At 45.0% G+C, this 12,620-nt stretch overlaps 1 protein-coding gene across 1 annotated transcript; it reads left to right on the forward strand.

Annotated features, from left to right (window-relative positions):
• Positions 1–2,513: 2,513 nt before the first annotated feature.
• Positions 2,514–12,079, forward strand: LOC118413191 (toll-like receptor 3). The gene is made up of 5 exons (XM_035816400.1): positions 2,514–4,460; positions 6,924–7,166; positions 8,232–8,398; positions 10,816–10,944; positions 11,684–12,079. The coding sequence occupies exons 1-5, from the start codon at positions 2,592–2,594 to the stop codon at positions 11,838–11,840; spliced, it is 2,565 nt and encodes an 854-aa protein (XP_035672293.1). The 5' UTR covers positions 2,514–2,591; the 3' UTR covers positions 11,841–12,079.
• Positions 12,080–12,620: the final 541 nt, after the last annotated feature.

Raw genomic sequence — 12,620 nt, forward strand, 5'->3', positions numbered from 1 at the left:
CCCCCCCCCAAAAACCGGGTTTTACCAAGCACTTTAGAAGTTGGTTGGGTAAAAATCCACAAATCCACTTTCGAGGGTTGGACATCCTTTCGGTACGGTAATTCAGGGGGCCCTATAGGTCCCCGGTACACCCCCCTTTTGGTTCTTTCCCAGGGTCCGGTTTATTCCCGGGAGCGCACCTGTAATATGTAGTACCCAGCTCCTCTGGGGGGGGGGGGGGGGGGGGCGAAAACGCTAAGGGGGGCGAAAACGTTAGTGATCTCGCCCCCCGGGGAGGGGGTCATTACCCCCAGCCAGCGAGAAATTGTGTAACTACAGCTAGCTGGTATCAGGACATAGAAGCTGAAAAGGGGAAAAGCATATCTATAACACCCACGTCGGCGCTTTCAATTTCAGACTTCTGTTTGAGCCAACTGTGACCGCATTTCCTTTTCAAATAAATGTCAGAATGACGTTCGCGTGGGAAGTGTTAAAAACAAACTTAACGACTCGTACAGGGTTTCAAGTAGTTTGTTTAGAAATATTTCTTTTTCCGCCGCACATAGCTATAGCTTGTACTTAGCACACAAAGACAAGCCGTCCGGTTTGGGTCACTGGTCAGGTAAGTTTGGGTCAGGTGGCGCGTTCGCCTCGGCCGGGGCATAATGTGTCTGTACGCGTTACAGACACTTTTAGACGAAGCGAAGAACAAAACTTTGTCACAAGCCTTCCAGCCAATGTTTGGACGGCAAATACCTCTGTTATAGTCAGCTTTACTGGTGTGATCGTCAAGAAAGACTTCTTCAAAGTGGGAATGGGAAGCTACCAGAGCACGCACTTATACTCTGTAGAGCACACACATCAAATTCAGCATATGACTCCTTGCCCATGGGGAATCCCCTAAAGTATGCTAACACTACGTCATTTGACATTTCGTACAGCGCATTCCGTGGCAGTTGTCGAGAGGGGCAGACAGGGAAAGTATTAGTACAGTATGTCACCATTTGTTTTTCGACAACGGAACGATACGAAGACATCTTAAAGCGAGATCAAAACCATCATGGACCAGGGTCGTCTGTGAACTGAAAATACAGTAGTTGATGGTGACATGTTCTGATTTAGGTTATTTCAGTGGACCACGTGAGTTGTTCCATAATTCTAGAATACATGTAGATCCAACTTCAGTCTAATTACACCTAATTGAGCATACTCGTAGCTATCAGCAGTTTGTGGATGCTTTAATTTTCACCTATAATTTCGTAGTACTGAAGTAGACGGTGAAGATGAAAAAGAAGACTCAATTCCAAAACCAATTCTCTGGAAAATAGAAAACTTATTTCGCTATCTGGTGCTTGGCTTGACTTGACTTGGCTTATGTTCCACGTTGTATTGTGTTACGTTGTTGCAATTTTGATAAAATGATTTGAGAGGTATAATTCTTCTCTGAGGATCCTTAGGCGTACATGTGATTGACTCGTAGCTAACGCGTAGCTTGCTTGTAACAAACAGCGATAACAATGTTGATCAGCCAAGTACTTTGTTACCTTTGCAATTGTTGAGGCAGATATGTTAACGTTATGGCCGCAGGCGACGCCCAGCTGTTCTTTATTTGTACATTTGTAGTTCCTCTTTATTGCCGACCAGGCTGAGGATACTTAAAAGTTTGCATCTGTTCGGATATTGGGCACTTGACTAAAATGCTTCATACGTATTTGATATTTATATATTGACACCAGTTGAGTACGTCCGTACCACGGAATATGTTTTAAAGGATACTTGTTTTGAATAAACGGCGCCCGGCGTTGCACGAATGTACTCAGTATAATTCTACTTTAAGTTCGCGGGGCGGGGATTTAATTTCGCGGTAGCGGGGAAAAGGACTTTTCGCGGTGGATTTAAGTTCGCGGTAACACCATAGACTGCAGTCTAATACCATAATAGAAACATGTTCGCGGTGGTTTTAAGTTCGCGGTGAAGTGGTCACCGCGAAAATTAATCCACCGCGAACATTTCTGCATTTACAGTATCTTATGCCACAGCAAGATCTGCTTGGAGATTAAACGAAATGGTGTTTGTCGAAATTGGCTTTCTTTATGACCTGTTGTCGTCAGTTCCTAAACTACGATCTTTTTGTAGGCCAAATTACATGTAAAATGTAGAGAGAGTGCGTAGCTAGGTGACAATGAAATGCAGACAATGTAGAGGGAAGTTCACATCATAGGTTTAACGTTTCGAGTACCTAATATAATTCATAGTTTACTTTCAGAAATAAACCAGTGAACCAATGAGCGAGTGCCAGCGTTTTCATGTCCTCAGTTCTTATGTAATAAATAGTTGGAACGTTACAACACAACCATGTATGTGTGTATGTCAACGTCAGGTCAGACATGAACCCAGGCGTGTTTGTTAAGCTTGAACGCTTTTGTCTCCCCCACACACAGAGTCGATTGCAGCTACTCAACAACTCGCAAAGGTTGATGGCATACGAGTTTGAATTGAGCGGCCGACGGCATACAAACCAACGTTTCCTATCAGCCAACCGCTGGGAACCTTTGAACCGACTGCCATAGGAGGAAACTAGTTCCCTGGTCACGTACTTTTGTCCGTGAAGTATGGCGGCTGGTAGACTGTGTCTTTTCGTGGCCACAACGCTGGTCGTGTGGCAGCTGACACAAGGACAGGGCAGGGTACACAAGGCTTGCAGGGTCTACAACAGAACCGTCGCCGACTGCAGTAGCCAGGGGCGGCAGTCCGTCCCCGATGCCAGCGAGCTGCCCGAGGGGATCAAAACTCTGTACCTTCTCAGCAACGACCTCCGCACTCTCCCACAATGTGCGTTCTGCCATTTCCCTCACTTGGAGTTTGTAGACTTGAGTTTTTGCAACATCAGCACCATTAGCAGCACCGCTTTCTCCAAGCTCGCACGCCTGCAGACCGTGCTGCTGATAGGAAACAACTTGACCAGCCTGGAAAATGGGACATTCGAAGAATCGCACATCATTACCGAAGTCAACTTGGCCGACAACAAGCTGACGGCGGTGCCGTACGGGGCGTTTCCTCTCAATAACTCACTGACAACGTTGGACCTTTCGGGCAACCACATAAATGTTCAGGACGAGGGTGCCAACTGGGACCGTTTCAGATCTCTTCGGCACTCTGTCTTCCGACTGAACAATATCACTTCTTCTACTGGTTGGATGTTTTCCCGCGAAGGCCTGAACATCTCGCTCCAGACGCTAGACCTCTCGTACAACAGAATCTCCCGGCTGGACTCCTCAGCGTTTAACGGCGTTCGCAAGCTGGACCGACTTGTGCTGTCCAGCAACGACATTCTGACTGTAGACAGGAACTCTTTCAGAAGCCTATCACACACAGGGCTGGAAACATTAGTACTGTTCGGAAATCACCTGACAAAGTTAACAAACAGTACGTTCGCGTCTGTGCCTTCGTTGAAGCGTTTGGATCTCGCGTACAACAATATTTCGAGTATCGAAGATAACGCTTTTGAAGGATTGAGACATCTGGAAGTTTTGGAGTTGTACATGAATCCGCTATGGACGAACGTTCCCATGACGGCGCTGGAAAAGTTAAGCACAAATCTTCTAGAACTTGACTTAAGATTCTGTTCCATACTTAACATTCATCCCGGGCAGTTTCGGTCCTTCGGCAATCTTCGGAGTCTAAACATCTCCGACAACTTCATCGGTGCCCTGGGGAGCGGGTATGGGCTTACAGGGGAAGAGTTCGGTGGACTACACAACCTCACGGTGTTAAACATCGGCGGAGGGCCGGGCTACAACAGGATGAAAATCAAAAACACGTCCTTCAGTCTCCTTCCGAAGCTGCAGAAAGTGGTCATGCCAGGACTTCTCGGCTTTAACGAGGTTTTCGATGGCTCGTTCCGAAACAACCCCGATCTGAGGCTGATTAATATGGACAACATGAACATTCGCGTCCTTGATGCCAACCTCTTTCAAGGTCTGACGAAGTTAGAAGAGCTGGTTCTGTCCAACAACAACTTCTACTTGTTTCTGAACTCTGACCCGGGTAGTGCAAAATTCTCGCGATTTTTCGGAGACCTCACGAACTTAGAGACCCTCCGCTTGCAGGGCAATCGCCTGGCGTCTCTGCAAAGTGATATATTCAGGAATTTGACAAATCTGCGGTATCTAAACCTTGGACCAGGTCGATACGGCGACCACAACAACCAACTCTCAAATTTACCGACAGAACTCTTCCAATCTCTGACTAGACTGGAGACGTTACGAATTGATGGGAACCGTTTGTATTCTGTGGAACAGTCGGCGTTTGAGCCCGTGTCTAAGTCTCTGAGAGAACTCTTCATCTACGGAAACCAGTTTGACTGCACGTGCGAGAATCTGCGCTGGTTTCGGGAATGGGTAAACAGCACCCGAGCTGACGTCATCGGGCTGGGAGAAGGCAGGCTGGTTTGCTCAACCCCACGGAAGTATGCAAATGAGGTAAGAAATTGCCTCTTTGTGCCAAAGACTACTTCCCCCTTTCTGTTGCTACTATGAATAGTTTCTCCATCTTTATCTCTAAAATCAAATTTGATTAATTTTAGACTGAACGGCTTTTACCGTGGATGACCCTTGTCTTACTTCTTGTGGTGCACTTTCCCTCAATAAATGCCCACCATCATGTGCATTACACGTAGTGTGATTGGCACAGGGCATTAGAAAAGTGTACGTATCTCAGGCTCCACAGAAGTCAGGCTCCACAGAAAGTATTCACAAAAGTGAAAGTAAAAGTACTAAAGCAATCTGTAATTTCATATCATTCAAATTTCCGCTTCCACTTTGAACAATGCATTCTTTATTATTTGATCCTGACCACAACAGAGTTAATTCCAGTTGTGGCGGCCATGTTGGATTTCCGGGGTCATCCGGGGTCATGGCACCAGAACGAGACTGCAGATGGTGCCAGCTGGGCATTCTACTATATAGGCTGTATTGCAGACATAAGTATACCATCTTCGGGAGTGCATTTCACTCCTCTAAGGTTAACAACTGCACAATATATGCCTGTTATCTATAGAAAATATTGTTTTGGACATTTGATTTTGGTGATATTTTTTTATCATTTTTTACTTTTTTTTATGGGTGACCTGAGAACAATTAGTGTCAGTGTTTATATCATCCATGAGTGCTTTGTATTGGTAACTGTGATATAGTAGCTTTACTATTGGGATTAAACCCTACAAATACACAAAATATGGGGATGACATCTTTGCGGGCAGAAATTTGAAAGACATTTGGCAGTTGGTCTGATGATTTATTGATGCCAAGATCCGTTCTGCAAACTACGCTCAATGGGAATGTCATGCTGGGTGTGCTCCTTTACTTTCTTCCCAATTCATGTTTTCATTGTTTTATTCTAGTTTAAACAACATAACCCTACACAAAAAGTCCACATGTTGGGTCCATAAAATTGTGGGATGAAATGTAGCAGATTTTTTCTGTTTGGTATTTTTCAATGCCAACGTGGAGAAAAACGTAAATTGTATCGTCAGTGTAAGAGGTAAATTGGTGATAGAACTTAGTAATACATAGTTTCATGAACAGATGTTCGCAGCATCTGTAAAAAATTCTGTCACATTTCCACCCACACTGATCTAAAACAGGCATGAAGCCCAGTTTTTAGAGTAAAGTGAGGGTCGACTCTAGCCTGAGTATCATCCTAGTTGGTTACAGAGGCTCTCATACTCACCCCTCTGGTTTGTGAGGGGTGAGTATAATGGGAGCCCCGGTAAGCTACCTAGGATGACACTCAGGCTACAATCCCTCCTCCGCTGGTACTTATCTAAAGTTATGTTTTTTTCCACCTTGGCATTGAAAAATTGCAAACACAATAGTAAACAATCTGCTACATTTCATCCCACAATGTTATGCAACATGTGGGCATTTTTGTTATGGGGTATGTTGTTTAAACTATAATAAAACAATAAAAACACTGTCAGATAAATTGGGAAACAAGTAAAGGAGCACACCCGGTACATACACCGCCTTCCCCATTGATTGCTGCAGGATTTTCCCATAGAGTGTAGTTTGCAGAACGGTTCTTGGCATCAAGAAATCATCAGAATAATAGCCAAATGTCTTCTAAATTTCTACCCAAAGGTCTGTCAGTCCGATATTTTCATCTTTTTGTAGTGTTTAATCACAGTTACCGATACACAGCATGGAGGATATAAACACTGACATTTGTTGTTCTCAGTTCACCCGTCAAAAAATGTGAAAAATTAATAAAAAATATCACCAAAATCAAGTTCAAATTTCCAAAACAATATTTTCTATAGATAACAGGCATATATTGTGCAGTTGTTAACCTTAGAGGGGTGAAATGCACTCCCGAAGATGGCATACTTATGTCTGCAATACAGCCTATATAGTAGAATGCCCAGCTGGCACCATCTGCAGTCTCGTTCTGGTGCCATGACCCCGGATGACCCCTGGAAATCCAACATGGCCGCCACAACTGGAATTAACTCTACTGACCTTCGACGTCGTCTCAACATTTCAAACGGATAGAGTATTTTAAACTGCTGCCTAGCGACTCTGATTAGAGAGTACTGAAAGTGCATCATAGCCTGCGTACCATCCGGGTAGAAGTTCGCTCCTATGTTCGCTTCTGCTATAGAAAAGAGGCGACTGTATACGGTGTACTAGTATAATTAACGTCGGAGCGAACTACCATCCGGATGGTATGCAGGCTAATACTCGAAGGTGTGCGTCTACTACCCTAGGTGCCAGACAAGACCGAGTAGCTAGCGAGTTTATTCGGGGGGCCAAGGCAGTCAGCCCGCCGATCTCATATTAGCGCTTCGTTTAGTTTAAGCCCGAATGACGTTTCGTTACTGCTGCCCAATCTGTCTGGCACCCACCAAATGATATGCCATAAGTTGTTTTCCTTTTATTTCACAGAGCATCATGTCCTTCCATCCCGAGATCGACTGCGAGTCTGAGGTGATGGTGATCGCGTCCCTGACGGTGTGCTCCGCCGTGCTGGTGGTGGCCGTGGTGACCGTCGCGTGCCGGCGGTTCGGCTGGCACAAGTACGTGCAGTACGTCTGGGTCCTGGTCACCAGGCGGAAGGAAGGGTACGAGAGGCTGGAGGGGGAGGACCTGGAGGTGGAGTACGACGCCTACGTCTCACACACAGAGGATGTAAGCGCGCCATGTTTAGGCCCGGTTTACAAGAGGCAAAAATTGACTCGTGCTAAAGGATCCTAAAGATGTCCCACGACGTTCGACGCGAGGCGGGCGTGATCTAGGACGTTTTTTTTTTGCCAGTGTAAAAACACGTTGAACGTCGAAGGACATTTTTAGGACAATTCATTTTTTGCCTCGTGTAAACTGGGCCTTAGACTGCAGGTGTAGAGGCTAAACAGTACACACTAATGTGTTAAGGCTACACAGTATATGCTAACACTACAAGCAGGGATGCCCCTGTAGCTCAATTGGTGGCAGCCTCACAGTTGACCTCCTGTTGGTTCCAATTAGTTGGTAATTGGGAGACCCCGGTTCAATCATGGGTAGGGCATCTCGGTTGGGGCGGCATCCATCTTTCGGAAGGGACGTAAAATGGGGGTTCTGGGAAAGGGCTAGCCTGCCTTACTCCTCCCTGTAAAATGTACCCCGCTACAGAGACAGCACATGGCATTAAAAGGGTCTTTACGAACTAACAAACACGACATTGAAGAGCAGATTAGAAAGTTTGCACAAGGTACGTTGTACATATCGTGTAAGGAGAAGACCCGCAGGATGAGCACGGCTCCATTGGAATACTAGTAAGCCCGTAATATTTAGATTGTTTAAGTACACGTATACAGTCTCATTCTACGCCACATAAAGTCGTTGTTTCGTAACCGAGTTTTTAGTTTTCCGTAGTATTATTGACTTATATAGATGACTAAGAGATGTACTACACTTCTTCAAGAGGAAGTAATATAAGCGATGCACATTCTTCTTGTGTTGACAAAACAACTATATCTGATTTAGAACTTCCTCTTGTGCGTTTTCATGTTCCTCTGTTGAATGGTTAGTTATTTTACGACATGTTCAACTAGACAGTAAAATATGTAGGCGAAAGCTAAATATAGCAATCTAAAGGTCCCTAAAGTCTGTTCGACACCTCGTATTACGGAACTCAACTTCGCTTTGGCTATCAACCGAAAGTATATACCTTACATCAGTTACATGACACATGTATGCTTTCCCCCGCTGCTGTAGGATTTGGGCTGGATCCAGAGAGTGCTGATCCCGAACCTGGAAGAGAAGTCTCCCGAGATGAAGCTGTGCATCCCCGACAGGGACACCCCTCCGGGTGAGACGATCATCGACAACGTGCAGGACTACATCCGCCGCAGCAGGAAAACGCTCTGCCTCGTCACTCAGCGGTGAGACCTAGCCTCCACCAGTCCTTCCTACGGGGGACTAACCTGGTATCCACTCGTAATATAGCTCCCGAGTCTCTTCTCTCATAGTTAGCAATTACAATTGTACATTACAATTGTAATTGCAAAGAGGAGAGAAGAGACTCGGGAGCTATATTACGGCTGGATACCAGGCTACAGTTACTGCAAAGAGGAGAGAAGAGACTCGGGAGCTATATTACGGCTGGATACCAAGCTACAGTTACTGCAAAGAGGAGAGAAGAGACTCTGGAGCTATATTACGGCTGGATACCAGGCTACGGGGGACGGGGGTCGTAGAATTCGGCAAAGGGGAAGCGTCAGTCCACGCTAAGGTTAACTCCTATGGTAGCAAAACTTCCCTGGCAGATTTTTCTCCCTATAACAGCTAGCGTAGTCAGTCTTGTAGAGACTATGGGAGATCTGTCCTCCCGTGGTACAGTACTAGAACTGAGTACTGTCCAAAATTATGGAGTAATCCATGATCCACGTTCTTAGCATGGAAAGTCACCTGTTTTATACAATATGTTATGAAGAAGAAGGTTGAACGGTTTGAACCATTGCCTAGCATACGACAGAACAGAATTAATGGACTGCAGTCCCTTGACCTGTACCCCGGAACCGGCCAGAGCCGTCAGACGATACCCAGGGGCGACAGGTGGTTTCTTAGGTGGCTCAATGCCACTAATCTAATTTAGCTATTGTTACTGTCCGATATGTTTAATTAGTATATCTATATATATGTTAAACGTATATGTCACAACTATGAAAGATGCACACTAGGGGTGGGTACCGGTGTGACAGCGATCTCGCCCCCCCGTGATCTCGCCCCCCCGGGGGCGAAATCACTAGCGATCTCGCCCCCCCGGGGCGAAATCGCTAGCGATCTCGCCCTCCCCGGCTAGTGATCTCGCCCCCCTACCTCGCCCCCCTTTAGCGATTTCGCCCCCCCCCCCCAAAAAAAAAAACGGGTTTACATGACATTTTTAGAAGTTGATTGGTATAAATCACAAAATGCAGTTTCAGAATGATATAAGTACAAGAGTTTGATACATAACTCCATTCATAGTATCAATAGTAACGTAATTACATTGTAATAAGATAGTTGAACTTGTTTCAGACAAGGAGGGTTGGGTCCCTTGTATTCCCATTATTGCATATACCTGAGTCTTGACATAAGATGTATTTCATTGTATTCACCTGTCCTCAAACAACCTATATATCTCCAATATGAAGTCTATACCATGAAGTGACCACAAAAGAACTATGTAATGTCTTTATTAATTATGCAAATATTAGGTATTAATTAGAATAACGCACATTTTGGTATATGCACCTGGCCAAGGGATATCTTCACCTCCAACACGACTGTTTTTTTCTAGTATTTAGGAACTGATGCATTTACCCGTGTTTCTTAAGACTGGTACTTTACCAGTGTTTGTGTAGCATTTAGCAACAGCTATATCAACTTGCGCGTAGATAGTGTTTATAATGAGAAACTATTATTCACGTGTGTTTTTGTTAGTGCTTTGGAAATGTTTCCAGCACAAGAAAGAAAACACTGTGACAAATTGAAAACATATAGCTGACGTATTCCGTACCATAGACGGTGTTGATTTATACGTTCGCAGTAGCACTGTTTTTATGCCACCTCAGCTGCAAAAATTGTCTTTTTCATTTCAATGTCATGTTTGCACCGAACAATATAGTATCGACTTTCGAGGTATGACAGGAATCTTACGGTACGGTAATAAGGTGCCATGAGGTACCAGGTAACACACCATACACGTTACTCCCCAGGTGCAGTATAGTACCAGGTAGCGCACCTGTAATATGTAGTAACCAGCTGCTCTTGGGGGGGGGGGGCGAAAACGCTAAAGGGGGGCGAGAACGCTAGTGATCTCGCCCCCCGGGGGGGCGAAATCGCCGGGGGGGCGAGATCGCTGTCACACCGGTACAGAGAATTCAGGTCCAAGTCCGGTTCAGGTCCAAAGGATCAGGTCTAGGTCCGGACCTGAACCTGGACCTGATTCAGTGTGACTCATACCAATGGTCCATTTCACTACTTAGAAATCTGTTTGGTGGGGTATTAGAATTACACTGGCGTTTTAAAATCCTACAACGCTAACTACACCTGTGCGATTGACTGTAAAACTTGGTAGAAATTGATAAACTCTACTCTACTACACTCTTGTTATTTCCTTCCACCTGCAAGCGCCAAAACGTGTGAATGCCTGATGAAATAATCTGTTAATTTTCTAATCGGTCCAACATCCGGTCCACCTAATTTTTTCAAGTCCGGTCAAGAAAAACCGGTTTTGTACCGGTACGCTGTACCGATACCCAGCCCTAATGCACACATGATTTGATTTTCTCATACTCATCATTCCCCCTGTCGGTAGGTACCTTGACCAGGAGGCGAGCTGGCTGGAGATGCAGGTGGCGTCATACCGGCTGTTCGACAAGGACGACCGGCGGGACGTGGTCGTCATGGTGTTCCTGGAACCCATCCCGAAAAACAAACTAACACAGTAAGTACGTTTATGTAGCCTCCCCCAGGCCTTCCTACGGGGTCGTAGAATTCGGCCAGGGGAGTCAGTCCACGCTTAGGTTCATGTTCCCCCTCCTTCGCGGGCGACCAACTCCTCTGGTAGCAGAACTTCCCTGGCATTTTTCTTCCTATAAAAGACAGCGTAGTCAGTCTGATAAAGACTAACGTTTATGAAGGTTTGGACAGTTTCAGTTTCAGTTATCACGTTAAGTAGTTTTGGGAAGGCTGAAGTATGCTGTTTACGTGTATTGCACCTAGAAACTTAGTGACAGATACATATGTTGCAGCATATTGAATTGTGTTGTATATTGAATGTTGATAACAATCACCTCAGTAATTGGTGACTATTGATTGGGTTTCCTTAGCCACTAATATCTTCAAGGCTAGTACTAGTGAAAGTAAATGCTTCATTCGATTTTCGATGGATTGTTAGTGACCTTCAATTATAATTATTACCAATTGGGTTTTGCCGACACTTGCTTTTTTGTTTGTTTGTGACAAGCGCAAACTGCACTATACATGAATTTCTCTTCTTTGGGCCTTTGTGTAGATCGTGCCTGTACGTGTTTGGGCAACCTCTTTTAAACCGGAATTTAATGTTACAATAGTATCATCAATTCCAACGAAACTACTTGTATGCTACATTTGAATAGGGTACCCTCTCAGCTATGCTTATGTGTATTGCCCCAAATCTTGTATACATGGCTTTTTTATTGCAGTTTCCAGAAGCTCCGGAAGCTGATGCGTCCGGGGATGTTCCTCCACTGGCCTGGAGAGGAGGACACGGCGGCACACCCGCTCTTCTGGCTGCTCCTGCGGGACGCGCTGGGCACCAGCAACAACCCCGTACCCAAGAGCAAGCCGCAGGTTTTATAAAGTACCGAAAGAACAACTCCGTATCCAAGAGCAGGTCATGGGTTTTATGAACAGAACAACCGGTCCCAAGAGCAGGCCACAAGTTTTATAAAGTACAGATAGCCTAACCTCCGCTTGGAAAGTACCCCGTTCCCAGGCTAGGTGTAGGCCGCATGATTTATAAGTACAGAACAGCTCCGTACCCAAGAGCAAGCCTCAGTTTTTATGAAGCACAGAAAGAACAACTCCGTCCTTGACTCTAAGGCATTTATTTAATAGGAACAGGTCTCAAAATATCTGAAGAATAGTTGCGCTCAGGACCCAAGATATAAGTAGACTGATGGCTGAACGTTGCCATCAAATCGAAAAAAAAGTAAAAAAATCAAGTGCTGGAAATGTTGCATCCATAAGTTGGAAAGTGATAGTCAGTGCCTGGAAACTGTGCAAATAGTACAAATGCTTCAAAATTTCAGTTAAGCTGATGTTGCCTGAATCCATGCAGAATCTTCATTTTGCGACGATAGCTACGAAAGAAGTCCAAAGACTTCCGTCATTGTCCGTATAGCCATCTACTGGTTACTTATGACATGGGCACCATTCAAGCCATCATCTGGATAAAAGTGCGCCCCTAGCTCCGATACTTTACTTGATGTGATATATGCACATATGAATGCCATATTATGCCTGCGATGCTACATTTTCTACAATTAAAAAGTTCAGGAAAATAAAAAGAGCAGTTACTCAAATCACAAGGACAAATTCACACTCACAAAGACACAAACACATACACATGGAAACAGA

This window comes from Branchiostoma floridae, chromosome 4 (genome assembly GCF_000003815.2).
Source record: "Branchiostoma floridae strain S238N-H82 chromosome 4, Bfl_VNyyK, whole genome shotgun sequence".
Lineage (NCBI taxonomy): Eukaryota > Metazoa > Chordata > Leptocardii > Amphioxiformes > Branchiostomatidae > Branchiostoma > Branchiostoma floridae.